Source organism: Chrysemys picta, chromosome 8 (assembly GCF_011386835.1).
Source record: "Chrysemys picta bellii isolate R12L10 chromosome 8, ASM1138683v2, whole genome shotgun sequence".
In the NCBI taxonomy this organism is placed as follows: Eukaryota; Metazoa; Chordata; order Testudines; family Emydidae; genus Chrysemys; species Chrysemys picta.
In genome coordinates this window covers 1,579,059-1,599,126 of record NC_088798.1, presented here as the reverse complement: position 1 = coordinate 1,599,126, position 20,068 = coordinate 1,579,059, and the positions used below count along the sequence as shown (strand labels likewise).

General features: G+C 46.3%; 1 protein-coding gene across 13 annotated transcripts in view; it reads right to left on the bottom strand.

Moving 5' to 3' along the window:
• Positions 1-20,068, bottom strand: part of ST3GAL3 (ST3 beta-galactoside alpha-2,3-sialyltransferase 3) — a 367,793-nt gene that overhangs the window by 92,866 nt on the left and 254,859 nt on the right. For all 13 annotated transcript variants that reach the window (XM_065555304.1, XM_065555307.1, XM_005307127.5 and 10 more), the window contains 2 exons: positions 15,913-16,008; positions 13,233-13,419 (listed from right to left, as the gene is read on the bottom strand). In XM_065555304.1, the coding sequence (XP_065411376.1) occupies positions 13,233-13,419; positions 15,913-16,008 (283 nt within the window). The remainder of the gene's footprint in view (positions 1-13,232; positions 13,420-15,912; positions 16,009-20,068) is intronic.

Genomic DNA, 20,068 nt, shown 5'->3' with positions numbered 1-20,068 from the left:
AAGATTATTGGGGAGAAACTGGACATCAAGAGGACACCCTTAAGGCTACCTGCAAAACACTCTTCGTTTGAACGTTATTCCGATTGTTCCTGTATCCCACAGGTAAGGGGAGAAGTGTCATTTTTGAAAGATGGCCTAATTATTTTGTCTGAAGACATGGCTACGCTATTTCCCCATGCTAATTTCCCCCCATACTGTTACTCGCACCTTCTTGTCAACTGTTGGAAATGGGCCATCCTAATTATCACTACAAATGTTTCTTTACAAGTAAAAAATTAGCATGGGGAAATAGTTTTTACTTTACAAGTAAAAACTATTTCCCCATGCTAATTTTTTCCCCCTACCGTTACTCACACCTTCCTGTCAACTGCTGGAAATGGGCCATCCTGATTATCACTACAAAAGTTTTTTTCTCCTGCTGATAATAGCCCACCCTCATCTCGTTATAGTTGGTATGGCAACACCCATTTTTTCATGTTCTCTGTGTGTATATATATCTTCCTACTGTATTTTCCACTGAATGCATCCGATGAAGTGGGTTTTAGCCTATGAAAACTTATGCCCAAATAAATATGTTAGTCTCTAAGGTGCCACAAGTACTCCTCGTTCTTTTTGCTGATACAGACTAACACGGCTACCGCTCTGAAACCTGTCACAGATGAGGAATTCAAGACTCATGTTCTAAAGCCAGCAGGACACTTCCCTTTCTCAGAGGAGAACACACCTCCCTCCCAGGGAGAAGCCAGGCAGATAAATGAAGATGGGGCATATGGCTACCTCAGCATTTATTACACAAACTGGAGATGTAGATCAAATTCCTGTCCTGGAGCTTTCGGTCTTCTGAGGCAGGGCAAGCCCTACAAACTGCTCCGACAGCCCTAACTCTACAAGTAACCTGTGAAGCCCGCCAAGGAACACATGTATTTCAGGCATAAATCATCCAATCTGTACTCCTTTCTGAATTAACATCTGTCGTCATGACATCGTTCTGAATGACTGAAATCTGGATTGTATTCATCACCACACGTCTCAGATAAATATTTCTTGTTCGGACTTTTTTTGGTGTACAGAAAGCAAACGCAGATAGCAAAACCCCTGGAGCTGAGTAAGGGAGTCTCTTTTCAGACTGAAATATACCACAGGCACTGGCAAAATGCAAATAAAATAATAACACATTTCCCAGGAAACATGAATTACGAAATAAAATCTAAGACTCTTCCTTGTCTCTGACTCCTTTCCCTGCCCAGGGGCAACGGTCACAGCTGACAGCCTCCCTGGCACATGAAACACAACCCCCAACAAATAAGCCCCCTCCCAGAGTGGGACGAGCCACAGGCCAGACCAATGGGCTGCTGAAGCACTGCACAATATTATGGCTCAGGGATGCTCTCTTAAGGGGAAATCTGTGCAATTTCTTTTATATTGTGGCTCCGTCTCTACAAGGATCCCATGGAGGCCCCATCACTTAGGACAGCAGCTCTTAGCCTTTCCAGATGACTGGACCCCTTTCAGGAGTCTGATTTGTCTTGCGTACCCCAAGTTTCACCTCACTTAAAAACTACTTGCTTACAAAATCAGACATAAAAATATACAAGTATCACAGCACACTATTACTAGAAAATTGCGTACTCTCTCATTTTTACCAAGTAATTATAAAATAAATCAACCGGAATATAACTATTTTACTTACATTTCAGTGTATAGTACATAGAGCAGTATAAACAACTCATTGTCTGTGTGACATTTTAGTTTGAACCGACTTCGCTAGTGCTTTTTATGTAGTCTGTTGTAAAACTAGGCAACTATCTGGATGAGTTGACGTACCCCCGGAAGACCTCTGCATACCCCAGGGGTACACGTACCCTTGGTTGAGAACCACTGCCTTAGGACATTTAATAGATTCTAAGGCCAAAAGGGACCGTTATGACCATCTAGTTTGACCTCCTGAAAAGCATCTAACCCAGTGATTTCCCCACCCAGCCCATAACTGATCAATCCCTCCCATCCCATAATATGAGAATGTGTCACCTGATTAAGTTAACAGCAGGTGAATTAAGAACGAAGGGTAAAAACACTTTCTAAGTGGGAATCATGGCTGAAAAGGACAGACAAACAACTACTCAGATTGAATTATAAAAAGAACCTTGAGTGATAAGGGCTCAGGGAAACTTCACGCCTCAGGACTCGTGGTCCTGAATCTCTTCCCCAGGTGCAATACAGCTGCTGTCCAGGTTCACTATAATTTTCTTCATCTGCCTTTAAAACCTTAGGGTTTGTACATACACTACCGCTTATGTCGCTATAACTTATGTTGCTCCAGGGTGTGAACAGGTCATCCCCCGAGTGACGTTAGTCACACCGACCTAACGGCTGGTGTGGACAGCACTAGGTCAGTGGGAGAGCTCTCCCCCATCGGCATAAAGCATCTTCACCAGATGCGCTAGAGCTGCATGAGTGCAGCCACGCTGCTGTAGCGCCCCCCAGATTTGAAAGGTGAGTTGCGGAAGGTGTTTTCTTTGGTTCACTTTTAACTCTTCAGCTGCCCTGAGTCCGGCACTGCAGTACTTTGAGACAGGGACTGGCGGATTCTCTTTCACTGTTGCTCCTGGAAGTGCTTCCAAATCCTCTAGGTGGAAATGACCTTCTGTAGCTTGCTGCGCTCCTGGAAATACCACAACCTGAAGAGGGTTTTGCTGACCCAGGCATGTTGCACGCCTCCTTGTGCGTACAAGCTGTCTTAGTCACCAGCAATGCCTTCCCAGTGCACTCCCCTAAGGACACAGTTTGCGACGGGGTTTTCAGGGGAAAGGTTCTTGCTTATGAAAGAAACAGGCACAACCTCGAAGTACATTTCTCAAATCAACCACCTCCCCTCAACACAACCACATCCCGGAGCCCAGGGCCTGTCCTCTCCCATTGGACAGTTACACCAGACCAGGTGGATGTACTGTGGGGTGTAACACCACACGTGGACTTGTTCAGAGTCCTGTAGCCTCCCATGCCTGCTCTTCACATTGGAGACTGTCATCAACAATGGGGGAGGAGTCTACCTATACACAGTTCCAATAACACTCCACTCACAACTTGAATGTAAAAGCTACTTTCCAAACTCCAGCTTCTTGTGTTGGACAAACTGGTCCCATGTCAGAATAGCTTTTGGCCTCTGCCTACCAGGGCTTTATCCCAAAGCCCAGCTTCACTCAAGAGAGACCTTCAGAAAAACTCTGCTCATTGCAGCACACAGGAACATTTTATATTTAAAAATCGGTTTCAGGGCAGAGCCGGAGAGCCTGGAAAGCACAGTAACTGCGGAGAGATTCCAGGACTTGATTACCCAGCTCAGGAAGCTACAGCAATTACTTTAGTGTCGTCTTTGAAATTCAGAGGGAACGACAGGGTCCAGCTCCAGTGTTCTAAGTCCAACGAGTAGCTGAACAGCACCCCCACCTGGCTGTGCGTCACCAGGCCTGGGCCTCGCTAGTAAATCAATGCTACAGGGTGGCTGCAGTGGCGGCTTTGCTGTCTCCCACTGAGCATCTGGCCCGTCTATTCAGAGGGAGAGAGACATTACTTGTTTGCTTTACAATTTGAATGAGAACAAAGGTAACAGGCAGCAAGTGGGAGAGAGCAAAGGAGCGGAAAAGCATGCGTAGAGAGAAGACAGCAATTGCACACACTCGATAATGGACGTGCACTAGTGGAGAGCAGACAGCAGCACGGCAAGAGGGTGCCCGCCCAGGGCTGTTGGGCTCCAATGACAGCAAAGGTTATGCCTAGGCACAGAACGGTTCAGCCTTTGTTCAGCCCGCCACCTCACATACCTGCACTCCCCACTCCCTGACTCTGCAGGGCACAGGAGAGAAAGGAGCAGTGTGCAGAAGGTGTGTCCAAAGAAACAAACAGAGACTTAGAGTTGAAGCCAATACTACTAGTAAAGGAAAAACAAGGGGAATACCCACCTTCAAGCAGCACTCCGTCCAAAGGCCACACAAACAGATGGGGGGCAATTCCAGACCAGGTGAGGGAGCTAGTAGAGAATGCCCTCCCACCAACACCCCCTCTACACTGAGGGAACAATGCTGATCTCAACTGTGGCACTAGGGGATCCCGCATGGGACCCAGGTATGCCATGACATAAGCAATACTAACCAGAGCCAAGAGAGGCTCCTCTGTACTGTGCCACTCAGTGGCTGGTTTGCAGTTGACACGAGAATCACATCACCAATCCCAGGTGGCACCCGTCAGCATTTCAGGAAGCTATTCACCAGGAGTGCTATGGCCTGAAAGTGGGACCTTGCACTCTCACCTGGGACAATGCAGCTGCACAGACACTGCTCCATTTCCAAAGAGACCTCTTGGAACAGCAACATTTAGTCTTCACCTCTGACTGTCCCTGACAAGCTGACTGGTCAAAGATCTGGGGGCATAAGAGTAACACACAGGTGGGGAATCTCTGGACTTTCCTTCTCTGCTCTTGGACTCACTTTCCATCCCTCTAATGAAGCAGTTTCCTCTTCAGTGCACGGCAGGGAAAATCTTTTAATCCTACAGAATCAGCGGCTGCTTTGGCCCAACTAGGTGGTTTTTCTGGCTTTTCCCAGAGATGCGAGATAGCGTACGATGGAGGCTCTCAAACAAACCCTATCAGTCAGAGATCAGAAACTGGCAATGTAGTGAGGAGCAGCCAAGTTATCAGTCAGCCCCAGCAAGCAGGTAATATGGCAGGGCCACCAAACGAGGGAAGAAGGGAACCTCCAGAAAAAGCGCTCAGATATTCTGTCTTCTTGTAGCACTGAGGGGTCCGGCTTTGGTGTGGCATGATAAATCCAGCCGGGGAGCCATGCACTTACCAACTCCATATTCAGCTAGGATCACAACAGCCTACTGACTAAACACACAAACGTGGCTTGGAAGTAGAAATCTCAGAGTATTTATTTCAAGTGAAAAGAAAACCAAAGTCCTCCTCCACTGCTGGTCCCCAAAGTCCTCAGCACCAAGGCATGGCAGGAGGGGAAATTTTCCACTTCAAAGGAGGGCGATGCATTTGAATGTCCCTCATCCAGGAGCAATACTCAGAGATCAGCCTTCTTGAATCCCTCCAGGTGACAGGCAGTAGATGCACTTTAGGATTAGACGGGGCAGAGTCTATGCCGTGCCTGCTGTTGCGGTGCGGATACTTGCTGGAGAACAGCTGCACCTGGCTCCCTCTCCCTCTTGTCATTGCACAGTGCAGCGTGCCAGACAGACATGCCTCTACAATGGGCAAACACCTGAACTTGGCCTCACTTGCAAGCAGGCTCACTCACCTCCAGACGTTCACTATCAAAGAATTTCCTGATGCCCCAGGCACTTACTCCACAAGCTGCTCCTTCTGGCGAAGGCTATTCAGGTTGCAGCTGGAAGTGTTCGCATGGTTATTACTACAAGAGAAGGAAGTCTGGAAGCTGCCAATTTCCAGTGAAACCTTTGCCCTCACTTGGCTTCTTCACCACCATGAGCCAAATGTTCAGGGAAGAGAGCCCTACTCAGCCTGTTAATGTTGATTTGCAGTAAGTCTTGGAACCCTGGGGAAGTTCCTGAGGACTAGAATGAAAGCTCAGGTTATTCCAATACTTACAAAGGGTAAATTGGATGAGCGGAGTAATTACAGGTCTGTCAGTCTGACATTGATCCCAGGCAAGATAACGGAGCAGCATACACAGGACTCGGTTAATAAAGAATGAAAGGAGGGTAACAATTAATATCAACATGGGTTTATGAAAAATAGATCCTCTCAAACTAATCTGGTATCTTTTTTTGATGAGCTGACAAGATCTGTTGATAATGGTAACAGTGTTGATGTAATAGACCTTTGTGAGACATTTCAGTTGGGACCACACAACATTTTGATTAAAAAATTAAAATGGTTATAAAATTACCATGGCACACATTAAATGGATTAAAAGCTGGCTGACTGATGGGTCTCAACATTTAATCGTACACAGGGAAATCATCATAAATCAGTGTGTTTCTAGTGGGGTCCTTCAGGGATTGGTTCTTGGCCCTAGGCTATTTAACACTTTTGTCAATGAGCTGGAAGAAAAAGAAATCATCGCTGATAAAGTTTGCAGATGACACAAAATTGGGGGAGTGGTAAATAATGAAGAGGACACTGATACAAAGTGATCTGGATTGCTTGGTAAGCTGGGTGCAAGCACACAGTCTGCGTTTTAGTGCAGCTAAATGTAAACGTATACATCTGGGAACAAAGAACGTAGGCCATACATACAGGGTGGGGGACTCTATCCTGGGAAGCAGCGACTTGGAAACAGATTGGGGGACAGGGGGATCGTGGTGGACAATCAGCTGAACATGAGCTGCCAACGTGACACTGTGGCCAAAAGGGCTAATGTGACACTGGGATGCATAAACACGGGAATCTTGAATAGGAGCAGAGAGGCCATTTTACCTCTGTCTTTGTCATTGGTGCGTCCACTGCTGGAATCCTGTACCCATTTCTGGTGTCCACAATTCAAGACAGATGTTAATAAATTGAAGAGGGTTCAGAGAAGAGCCACGAGACTGATTAAAGGATTAGAAAACCTGCCTTCTAGTGACAGACTCAAGGAGCTCAATCTATTTAGCTTAATGAAAAGCAGCATAAGGAGTAATTTGATCACAGTCCATAAATAGAACAGGAGTACTTGTGGCACCTTAGAGACTGACAAATTTATTAGAGCATAAGCTTTCGTGGGCTACAGCCCACTTCATCGGATGCATATAGAATGGAACATATATTGAGGAGATATATATACACACATACAGAGAGCATGAACAGGTGGGAGTTGTCTTACCAACTCTGAGCGGCCAATTAAGTAAGAGAAAAAAAAGCAACATCACTTGCCCCATAACCTCAGCCATGCTGAACACCACGCCATCTACAGCCTCAGAAACAACTCTGACATCATAATCAAAAAGGCTGACAAAAGAGGTGCTGTCGTCATCATGAATAAATTGGAATATGACCAAGAGGCTGCTAGACAGCTCTCTAACACCACATTCTACAGGCCATTATCCTCTGATCCCACTGAGGATTACCTAAAGAAACTACACCATCTGCTAAAAAAACTCCCTGACAAAGCACAGGAACAAATCTGTACAGACACATGCCTAGAACCCCGACCAGGGGTATTTTATTTGCTATCCAAGATCCATAAACCTGGAAATCCTGGACGCCCCATCATCTCAGGCATTGGCACCCTAACATCAGGATTGTCTGGTTATATGGACTCTCTCCTCAGGCCCTATGCTACCAGCACTCCCAGCTATCTTCGAGACACCACTGACTTCCTGAGGAAACTACAATCCGTCGGTGATCTTCCAGAAAACACCATCCTGGCCACTATGGATGTAGAAGCCCTCTACACCAATATTCCACACAAAGATGGACTACAAGCCGTCAGGAACAGTATCCCCGATAACGTCACAGCTAACCTGGTGGCTGAACTTTGTCCTCACCCACAACTATTTCACATTTGGGGACAATATATACCTTCAAGTCAGCGGCACTGCTATGGGTACCCGCATGGCCCCACAATATGCCAACATTTTTATGGCCGACTTAGAACAACGCTTCCTTAGCTCTCGTCCCCTAACGCCCCTACTCTACTTGCGCTACATTGATGACATCTTCAGCATCTGGACCCATGGAAAAGAAGCCCTTGAGGAATTCCACCATAATTTCAATAATTTCCATCCCACTATCAACCTCAGCCTGCCCTAGATCAATCCACACAAGCGATCCATTTCCTGGACACTACTGTGCTAATAAGCGACGGTCACATAAATACCACCCTATACAGGAAACTTACTGACCGCTATACTTACCTACATGCCTCCAGCTTCCATCCAGGACACACCACACGATCCATTGTCTACAGCCAAGCTCTAAGATACAACCTCATTTGCTCCAATCCCTCAGACAGAGACAAGCACCTACAAGATCTCTATCAAGCATTCTTAAAACGACAATACCCACCTGCTGAAGTGAAAAAACAGATTGACAGAGCCAGACGAGTACCTAGAAGTCACCTCCTACAAGATAGGCCCAACAAAGAAAATAACAGAACACCACTAGCTGTCACCTTCAGCCCCCAACTAAAACCTCTCCAGCGCATCATCAAAGATCTACAACCTATCCTGAAAGATGATCCCTCACTCTCACAGATCTTGGGAGACAGACCGGTCCTCACTTACAGACAACCCCCCAACCTGAAGCAAATACTCACCAGCAACCACACATCACTGAACAAAAACACTGACCCAGGAACCTATCCTTGCAACAAAGCCCAATGCCAACTCTGCCCACATATCTATTCAAGTGACATCATCATAGGGCCTAAACACATCAGGCATACCATCAGGGGCTCGTTCACCTGCACATCTACCAATGTGATATATGCCATCATGTGCCAGCAATGCCCCTCTGCCATGTACATTGGCCAAACCGGACAGTCTCTACGCAAAAGAATTAATGGACACAAATCTGACATCAGGAATCATAATATTCAAAAACCAGTGGGAGAACACTTTAACCTGTCTGGTCATTCAATGACCGACCTGCGGGGGGCTATCTTACAACAGAAAACTTCAAAAACAGCCTCCAACGAGAGACTGCTGAGCTGGAATTGATATGCAAACTAGATACAATCAACTTAGGATTGAATAAGGACTGGGAATGGCTGAGCCACTACAAACATTGAATCTATCTCCTCTTGTAAGTATTCTCACACTTCTTATAAAACTGACTGTACTGGGCTATCTTGATTATCACTTCAAAAGTTTTTTTTCTCTTACTTAATTGGCCTCTCAGAGTTGGTAAGACAACTCCCACCTGTTTATGCTCTCTGTATGAGTGTATATATATCTCCTCAATATATGTTCCATTCTATATGCATCCGAAGAAGTGGGCTGTAGCCCACGAAAGCTTATGCTCTAATAAATTTGTTAGTCTCTAAGGTGCCACAAGCACTCCTGTTCTTTTTGCGGATACAGACTAACACGGCTGCTACTCTGAAACCAGTCCATAAATAGTTACACAGGGAACAAATATTTGATAATGGGCTCCCCAGGCTAGCATAGGAAGGTCTAACACCATCCAATGGCTGGAAGTTGAAGCTAGACACATTCAGACTGGAAATAAGGTATACATTTTTAACAGTGAGGGTAATTAGCCATTGGAACAATGTATCAAGGGTCATGATGGATTCTCCATCACTAGCATTTTTAAATCAAGACTGGATGTTTTTCTGAAAGATCTGCTCTAGGAATTATTTTGGGGAAGTTCGCTGGCCTGTGCTATACAGGAGGTCAGACTAGGTGATGAAGGTGGTCCCTTCCGGCCTTGGGATCTATGAATGTATAAAATGCAGTAACTTGTTCTGACGAAATGAACTATCTTTGATTCAGCCCCAACTCCATTTCCTTATATACCTAGTTTGCATATGGGTGCGCATATGCTGGTCTGGTGGTTTCAGGAACTGTCTGCTCTTAACATAGTAGACAATCTTTCATTCTCTGATTTGTTATTCTGTTTGGTGTTTTTTTTGGCTGACTAGAGCAGGCATGCCACTTGGCCACCTCCTGGCCAGAACAACTATCCAACCAACAGTTGCTTTTCAGTAACTGGTTCCTGGAGATGTGTGGTCCATATGGATTCTGATGGAATGAGATTCTGGTGTGAGATCAGCATCTTTTGACGAGCACTGTCTGTTGGAACCACGCCTGTGCCCTGGATGCCCTCATCCCCTCTCACTTAAGGGTATAAAAAGTGGAGTGAGTTCAACTACCCCTCAGTCCCTTCACTGAAACAGAATCCGGATGATACAGGCCACTGTAATAGCAGGGAAGGGCGGGTCATGGAATACATACAGTCTGACACCCATTTGGGTAAGCACAGGTTGACCCTTCATCCTGTTAACAAAGGCCAGTAACAGCCTGGGAGAGTTTCTGAAGGGTCTTGACCTAGCCAGGTAGTAGGAGAAGGATCACACAACATCGAAGGTGTGACGTTTAGCTTCCCCTTGGCTAATGTGAGGCTTAGGAAAGAAAACTGGCAGATGGATTTACTTGGTTCAAGTGAAAAGAAGAACAGGAGGACTTGTGGCACCTTAGAGACTAACAAATTTATTAGAGCATAAGCTACAAGTGAAAATTAGAAACAACTCTAAGATCTCACCAAACATTTTTTGTTCCAGGAGCCTGAGGCAGGCTCTAAGTGATGTCTTCAGGTGTAGCTGGGGTTGACTGAGAGGGTTCAGTAGAGGGTGGACCTTTTCCTGCAGTAGGTAAGCTTTTGCTGCTTTGGAACCTAATACTGCTCCTATGAACGCTCTGCTCTGAGTAGGAGCGAGAACAGGCACCTCTGCTCACTGAGACCCAGAGCAGCGAAGAGCACTAGAGTTACTTGGCTGGAGCTGTTCATTTGTTCAGGTGACTGCCCTGAACACACCAGCCGGCGAGGTCTGGGTATAGTGTATCCTTTGTTTCTGCTGCCATGGCCCAGCAGGTACTTGGTAAGTACTCTGGGAGCCGTGGAGGGAAGCACTCTGGACTGATAGTGGGACTTCCCCATGAGGAACCTGAGATATTTCCTGTGGACTGGGTGACTAGCTGTATGGAAACTGGCATCTTGCAAGTCGAGAGGCATGAACTGTCCTGAGGATCGACAGTGGCGATTATGAACACTAGAGTTACCATCCTGAACTTGAAACAAAGGGGCTTTGTTGAGACATTAAAGGTCCAGAATGGGGTGCCCCCGCTTTCTTCTCTGGGATCAGGAAATAACTGATTAAGCCTCCCCGGCCCTGGAACTCCCAGGGCACTCCGAATTGCAGACAGGAGTTTACTTTCTTCCTTAGCCATATCCTGTGAGATTGGTCCCTGAGGAGGGACAGGGAAGGGGGTAGGGAGGAACTGGACAGAATACTCCTAGTCTATCACCTCCAGGACCGACTGGTCCGGTGTTTTCGGTTCCAGGTGTCCCAAAACCAAAGAGAGAGTTGCCAAAGAGGCGCAAGGGGATAGGATGGAGCCAATGGTTCTATATGGCTCTTGACCATAGCGTTAAATCTGCTGATAAGAGGTCAACATAGAAGTATGTGGCAGCAGAGGAGCAGGGAGAGGGTCTTCTTCTCAGGTGCTGTCTTTGCCTTGGAGATGCTGATGACCTCTGTTGGCTATAACAGTAAGAGGCAGCCATGGGTGGTAACAAGGATCTGATATGATGGCTGGGCCGGGTCTTCCCTTTATGGCCTGGGGTGGGAAGGGCACGACAGCATCCAGGACACAGGGGTGGCCCCAGACACTGATAGTCAACAGCATCTGATTTCAGGTGCCTGACACCATAAGTGGAATCCATGTGGTCAACCACTTGAAGAAGAGAATATTGTTTCTCTGGCCTCCCCTCCACATTTCTGAAGATTCTGATCTAAAGCTCCACACAACGTGCTGGCGTCTCTATTCTCAAGCAGCTAAAGAAAACATCAGAACATCATGAAATGTGATACAGAGCAGCCTGCGAAGGCAGCACATCAGACAAAATAGCTAAATCCCTCTGTGGAAGGTTGTTCCCACACAGATCCCCCACCTCTCTTCTCAAACTTCTGTGTGTGGTTTCATAGATTTCATAGAGTTTAAGGCCAGAAGGGACCATTAGATCATCTGGTCTGACCTCCTGTATATCACAGGCCATTACATTTCCATGCAGTTACCCCTGTATTGGCCCAATAACTTGTGTTTGGCTACAGCATACTTTCCAGAAAAGCATCAGTCTGGATTTGAAGACATCAAGAGATGGAGAATCCACCACTTCCCGTGGTAGCTTGCTCTAGTGGTTAATCACCCAAACTGTTAAAAATCTGTGCTTTATTTCTAATTTGAATTTTTGTGGCTTCACTTCCAGCCATTGGTTCTTGTTACTTGCCTGTGATATATAGGAGGTCAGGTTAGACGCTGTAACGGTCCCATTTGGCCTTAAACTCTATGAATTTATGAAATAGATTAAAATCAACACTCGCCTTTTCACATAATTTGGGATCAGTATAGAATTAAATTCACTGTTTATAACAAGATTCATAAGATTAATAGTGAGACTCATTCAAGGAGCATACACTCTGGAAAGTCAAGCATTGATGAGTGGTAAGAGTAAATTTAGATCCCATTATTTTGTATGGAAAAATAATCCCAAATATACATACAAAGTGACAGGGTATAAATTAGCTCTTACCCACTCATGAAAGAGATCTTGGAGTCATCATGGACAGTTCTCTGAAAACATCTGCTCAATGTGCAATGGCAGTCAAAAAAAGCTAATGATGTTAGGAACCATTAGGAAAGGGATAGATAATACAACAGAAAATATCACAGTGCCACTGTATAAATCCATGGTACGCCTATTCCTTGAATACTGCATGCAGTTCTGATTGCCCCATCTAAAAAAATATACATTAGAATTGGAGAAGGTGCAGAGAAGAGCAACAAAAATTATTAGGGGTATGGAATTATGAGGAGAGATTAAAAAGACTGGCGCTGTTCAACTAAGGGTGATACAATAGATATCTGTAAAATCATGACTGGTGTGGAGAAAGTGAACAGGAAAGTGTTATTTACCCCTTCACATAACACAAGGACTAGGCGTCACCCAATGAAATTAATAAGTAGAAGGTTTAAAACAAACAAAAGGAAGTATTTCTTCACCCAATGCCCAGTCAACCTGTGGAACTCGTTGCCATGGGATGTTGTGGAGGCCAAAAGTATAACTGGGTTCAGAAAAGAATTAGATAAGTTCATGGAGGACAGGTCCATCAAAGGCTATTAGCTAAGATGGACAGGGATGCAACCCCACACTCCAGGTTTCCCTAAACCTCCAGCTGCCGAAAGCACCTGGCATTGGCCACCGTCAGAGACAGGATTCTAGGCTAGATGGACTTTTGCTCTGACCCAGTCTGGCTGTTCTTACATTCTTATGGTGTGAGCCCAGATTATACAGGGGCAGCCCAATCCATTGAGCTGGCATTACAAAGCCTATTTCATTAAAAACGGGGTCCCTGGAAGTGACAAACCATTCAGTGAAATGCAGACACCTGGGCAGGGGCAGACAGAAACCGTGCCCAGACCCAAACGCTGTAGGTAAAATCATGACATACTAATAGTGCCCCACCCCATCCACCTAAGCGACGCACACCAAGTCTTACCACTTTCTCCTTGTAAACAATGTATTTGAGCCACTTGAAATCCTGCCACTTGAATCCGGCCAGAACAAAGAAGGAGTCCTTCTCATACTGCTCCAGTTTCTGGATGGCCCCTTCAGGGTACGTGATCCGCAGCGTTGTCTTGCCTCCCACATCTTTCTCAAAGCCCTTCACTGGAGCAGAGTTCAGCCTGCCAGGTGACAAGAGGATAAACTACCAGAGACTCTCATCTACATTCAATTATGGCTAGCGAGGTAGTAGCCATTGGGCAGTGATTTCCTTGACCACGAAACCCAGCACTATGCCTAACCACAGCCATAGCTTATCGTTATCAGTCAGGTTCGTTAGGAAGCAATTCCAGTCAAGGCAATGTAAAACACCTGATTTAAGAAACCAAAAAACAGCTCCAATGATTTAAATCAGGCTAGGGCTCTGGAAAACTAATTTGAAAATTTGTGCTCTTGAAATTTTAGACAAAAGATCATTATGGAGTAAATTATAAATAGTGTTGTTTTAAGAACAACTACTGCTAAAGTGACTTATCTGAATTTCACAACACTGCTATAGACAACAAACAAAATACTGAAAATTAAGGCCCTGCAAACACTTAAGCAGGTGCATAACTTTACTCGCATGAAGAATCAAGTCAGTGGGACTATTCATGTGCTTAAAGTGTTACAGCATATGGGGCTTAGTCTGTACTATTAAAACTTTTCTCAGTGACACAAAATCTTTGTCACTTTAAAACAAAATTCCTACAGTATTAACAGTACAAAGTTATTAAGACTTTCAAGAAATTAAAGTTATTGGGAACTTCTTATACATAGGCCAAAAATTTCAAAACGAAATCACTTGATTTAAGAACTCAAGCCCATACTTTGGCGCGTGAGAGTGGGATTTTCAAAAGCCCCATCTGACTTCGGTGTACAGTCCCAGTGACTTCAGGCTGCGTTCCCGGTGGAGGAGCAGAGTCTGGTCACATTATTGACTTGGATCCTCCTTCCAGGCTGCCCCACCTACCACTAAGTACCTCCCCTCACTTTCTCTCCCCCTAAGCTTCTGCCCTCTCATTCACAGGGAGCGTCTGCCTCACTTGACCCTTGCTGTTTAAAACCTAAGGGCTTGTCTATACTTACGCGCTGGTTCGGCGGCAGGCAATCGAACTTCTGGGTTCGATTTATCGCGTCTTGTCTGGACGCGATAAATCGAACTCAGAAGTGCTCCCCGTTGACTCCGGTAATCCTGCTCGCCGCGAGGAGTACGCGGAGTCGACGGGGGAGCCTGCCTGCCGGGTCTGGACCGTGGTAAGTTCGAACTAAGGTACGTCGACTTCAGCTACGTTATTCACGTCGCTGAAGTTGCGTACCTTAGTTCGATTTGGGGGTTTAGTGTAGACCAAGCCTAAGTCTTATTTCCAGGCTGGATTTGTCTAGCTTCAAATTCCAGCCAGCTCACACAGGGACTGACTTTATTTCATGGATACTCACCCGCTAGATGATGGGGCTCCAAATGCTACCAGAAACCAAACTGCCAATATTATCCCATGGAGGAGCCCCCGGAGGTGCCCAGGCTTTAAAGCCTGCACTTAACAGCATGTGGGGATTGCCCCGTCAGCTAAGTGTCATAGTTCAGACCAGCTCAACTCTTCTTTTCATGGAGCACCAAGTGGCGCTAGCCTGGGATCGCTAGGGCAAGTCTGCCTTTGTTTTTACCTCAGGAAAACTGGTCCACGCCCTGCTAGGAGTCAATCAGAACCCCACTATGTGACTGGGCCCCTGCATTATCTGCACCAATGGATTCTCCATATTTCTCTGCTGCAGAGATCCACCCCCTAGCTCCCAGGTCTAGTTCCTGCAAATCCTGCTAATGAAGCCAAGCAGCCCAGAATGAAAGGAGCTCAATGTACAAGAGAAAGGCACCTCTCCTTCCCCGGACTTCCATGGGACCCAAGCTAGCAGGTGGAGACATTTAAGAAGATGTCTGCTCTCACCCGCTCACTCACACAGCTGAGCACCTGGCTTCACTTAACCTTTAAGGTTGCCTTTTCACTTCCTCTCACAGCCCCCTGCCAGCACAGATGCTCAGATACCACCCTCATCATCCCAGGCCACAGACTAGCTTCAGATTTATTGATGTGAGGAGAAGGGTCACGTTGGGTGTGGAAATGACACACTACAGGCAACCTATCCAGTTATTAGCTATAGGAATGGGTTATTTTTGCCAGACCACTGAACTCCTCATGGAGTTTCTCATTTTTTGAGGGATTTTGGATTTAAATCTAAGTGGGTGGCTTAGTGCAAAGAATTGAAGCCTTTCCTCCTCCTGCTTTCTGAGCAGAGTCGGAGTCCCAGGAGGGGCCCCATGAGAACAGAGATTGGTGCAGCCCAAAGGCCATCACAAAGAATTAAGCACGTTCTGCCAGGGGGTGTGAGGTGGAAAAGATTTATCCCACTTGTGGGATAAGTGAGACAAACGACCTTCCCCATCAGGAGGGCCACGAACATTTAGAATTCAGACAATCTGTACATTCTTGATTTATTTTACACTTCATTGTAAGCGTCCCTACCAATGGCGATTGTTCCTGGTCAATGTGTGAACAATGGAGGCCGAACCTCTCTACGGTGTATTCGTGCTATACTGAAAACGAATAAAAAATATCCAAAATGGGATACCAAGGACTCACCTGACCACAACATCGTAGTCATCAATTTTCAGCCCCAATGACTTATTTGCAAGCACTCCTCCATTTCCCACAATGATACATCGCCGGCAGCTGAGACTGGGGAGGAAACGCAGAGAAAGGCTGCTTGTAACAACATGTTAAAATTCACTATCGCACAGAGCTGCTTGGAGGCAAGTTTCCGTGCAGCCTGCATCTCTCCAGACATTACAGGAAATCTTTGGCAACGTTCAGAACGAAGGGAAGGAAGGGGAGGGCAGAGCTGCACTCCTCCTTAGCTCATCCCATTGTGCCGAGGTGGCAAACTCCTCGGTATTTCACACCCCGTGCAGCATGGTGAGATGGGCTACCAGGGCAGGCAATCTCCTCTCACCATTTCCTCACTCTGCTTGGGTCAAATGAAACTCATTCATTATTTAAACAGTTACTCAACCTCCATTTCATAGAATCACAGGACGGGAAGGGACCTCGAGAGGTCGACTAGTCCAGTCCCCTGCACTCGTGGCAGGGCTAACTATCTAGACCATCCCTGACCGGTGTGTGTCTAACCTGCTCTTAAAAATCTCCAGTGATGGAGATTCCACAACCTCCCTAGGCAATTTATTCCAGTGTTAACCACCCTGACAGTTAGGAAGTTTTTTCTAATGTCCAACCTAGATCTCCCTTGCTGCAATTTAAGCCCATTGCTTCTTGTCCAATCCTCAGAGGTTAAGAAGAACAAGTTTTCTCCCTCCTCCTTGTAACAACCTTTTATGTACTTGAAAACTGTTATGTCCCCTCCCAGTCTTCTCTTCTCCAGAGTAAACAAACCCAATTTTTTCAATCTTCCCTTATAGGTCATGTTTTCTAGACCTTTAATCATTTTTGTTGCTCTTCTTTGGACTTTCTCCAATTTGTCCACATCTTTCCTGAAATGTGGTGCCCAGAACTGGACACAATACTCCAGTTGAGGCCTAATCAGTGCGGAGTAGAGCAGAAGAATTACTTCTCGTGTCTTGCTTACAACATCCTGTTGGTACATCCCAGAATGATGTTTGCTTTTTTTGCAACAGAGTTACACTGTTGACTCGTATTTAGCTTGTGATCCACTCTGACCCCCAGATCCCTTTCCGCAGTGCTCCTTCCTAGGCAGTCATTGCCCATTTTGTATGTGTGCAGTTGATTGTTGCATAATGAAATAAATGCATAAATAATAAAATGTCCCTTCTCTCCATTATATAGACTACACTAGATGTAAATAATTCAGTCTCTATTCTAGAAATGAATAGCTGTTTGACAGACAGTATCTGATAATGCACAGGATGGGGACATTAAATAGCAGCCTCTCTCCTCACACAGTCATGATGCAGGACTTGATTCAGATTCAGAAGACCTAAGTTCAATTCCTGGCTCTGACACTGGTTTGCTGGCTGACCCTGGGAAAGTCACTTGCCTCCCTGTGCCTCAGGTTCCTGATCTGTAAAATGCGGACAATGATGCTGACCACTCCTTTATAAAGCACTCTAAGATGTACAAATGAAAAGCGCTATGTCAGAGCGGGGTGGTGCTATATTATTTTGCAGGAATACAAGCCATTAAAATGCTCAGCCAAAAATCACCCATCATGCATATGGCAGAAGTACTGTATAAAAAGTAACCGCTCATCAGAGACTAATAAGAACCAAACATATATGTAAGAGACCTGCACATTCTTTCATAACCTGTGTCATGTACTTCCGAAAAAATTAAGGGTCAGAGCCTGCCTAGACCTTCCCCTTTGGGTTCCCACAGAAGGGGCCACCCACACTGACAGCAGGGAACACAAGGACTTTCAACCTAGTGCTGGTCTCCCTAGAAAGGGTTGGCCCAGTGCAGCTGTCAATGAGGGGAGTGTACACCGGACCTTCTGAAGGGGGAGGGCAGCGGCTGGAGTGAGTTCTTTCCAGAGCCCCCAGAGGAATTCTGGGAGAGCCGGCCAAAATGCTTCCATGGGCTCTCTCTCTTGGGTGTCCTCACCACCCCCGCTCCCCAACACAAGAGGTGCCTTAAAAGCTATAGCACATGGCTGAGATTTTAAAAATATACATCAGTCCAAAGAGAGGACCCAGCGCCAGAGCTAGAACAGGGGAAGGGGGATTAGGTGAGCCAACTTTTGAAACGAATCTAACCAAGAGTTCACTTCGCTGCAACCGCTCCTAACACAACTGTACAGGAAACCCATCCCCTGCCAAGCTGAGCTGCTGTTCATGAAGACTGGGCCTGGAGCGAACGTCCTGGCTTGGGTTAAAGAACTGAGGATTGACCTGCTGACAGGCCTGTTAGGGGGAGACTCACACAGAGTTAACAAATACAGTGCCCAAGGAATACTCAGGAACTGCTTCCAAGCACAGCTAAAAAGATATTAGAGAACTACAGGAACCGAGCCTCTCAGCACAACCAAGCTGCGTATGAATGAAAGCCAGAAATCCCGCTATTCCAGCTGGGAACGCTTCTGGCAGGGTCAGTCTCTTTGAACCTCTCTAAGCAGCTAATGTGGGGCTGGAACACGCACAGGAAGCCCAATTTAGGGCCACCTTCTCCTTTGAAATAGCCCTAAAAGGAATCAGCCAACCAGCAAGAGCTAAGTCATGGACTAGTGGGGGAGGGCAGATTTTAATGTAATTAGGGTTTTTTAAAATTAAAACCAGCCTTTTGGGGGTCTTTTGTTTTTTGGTTTGGAGCCATCAGGAATCATCAAGCTGTGCGACACTCAGCATGTGAGGTATAAGCTATCTTCGTTACCCACTGCTGCCCTCGTGCTGTTTGCATCTAGTCTTAGAATAGGGACATAGGACTGGAGGGGACCTCCTGGGTCGAGTCCAGTCCCCTGCTATATCAGGCAACCCTGTCATATCATCCCTTCCCATTCATAAACGTATCTAGATCCATCTTAAAACTACAGTAACTCCTCACTTAACGTTGTAGTTATGTTCCTGAAAAATGCGACTTTAAGTGAAACGATGTTAAGCGTATCCAATTTCCCTATAGGAATTAATGTAAATGAGGGGGTTAGGTTCCAGCGAAATTTTTTTCACCAGACAAAAGACTATATATATATATATATATATATATATATACACACACACACACACACACACACACACACACACACACACACTATAAGTTTTAAACAAATAATTTAATACTAGTACACAGTGATGATGATTGTGAAGCTTGGCTGAAGTGGAGGAGTCAGAGGGTGGGATATTTCCCCGGTAATGCCTTACTGCTAAATGATGAACTAGCAATTGGCTGAGCCCTCAAGGGTTAACTCTCACAGTCTACTGTACAAGGCAGCAGGAAAGGAGGGAGGGCAGACAGAGACATACACCCTGAGTGTGTGTGTGAGAGAGAGAGATGCGCATTTCCCCTTTAAGTATGAAGAGTGGGGACAGAAGTACACTGCCTTGTTAATTAGATCAGCAAGCTGAGACCGGACTGCAGCTGCAGCTGCCTGGAAGCTCCCTCTGTCGTGTGTCCCCCCTGCTCTATGGAAGATGGGGTAAGTGGGGTGCAGGAGCAGGGGGGAGGGGGACACCCTGACATTAGGCCCCCTCTTCCTCCCCTCCCACACAGCAAGCAGGAGTCTCGGGGAGCAGCTCCAAGGCAGAGGGCAGGAGCAGCACATGGCAGTGGGGGGAGGGACAGCTGCAATTGCTAGCCTGCTGGGCAACTGCTGCTCAGGGAACTTAGGGGAGCGGGGAGCTGATGGGGGGCTGTCGGTCCACCCTGGTTCCAAGCCCCCACCAGCCAGCTCCACCGGGCTGCTCTTCCTGCAAGCAGTGGACAAAGCAGGCAGCTGCCAAACAACATTAGAAGGGAGCATTGCACAACTTTAAACGAGCATGTTCCCTAATTGATCAGCAACATAACAACGAAACAACCTTAACCGGGATGACTTTAAGTGAGGAGTTACTGTAGTTAGGTTGTTTGCCAACACCCTCCTCCACTACCCTAACTGGGAGGCTGCTCCAGCCTTTAGATAACCCCTGCCCCAAATAGCATGCTATGTCTTTGATACAGCACCAAACACATGGGCTCCTGGCTGGTACTGAGGTGACTCCCAGAGGCCCCAATAACAGTGAGAGTATAGGGATCTGGCACACCACGAATGGGAAGAAGTGTGGACCAAGGCACTGAA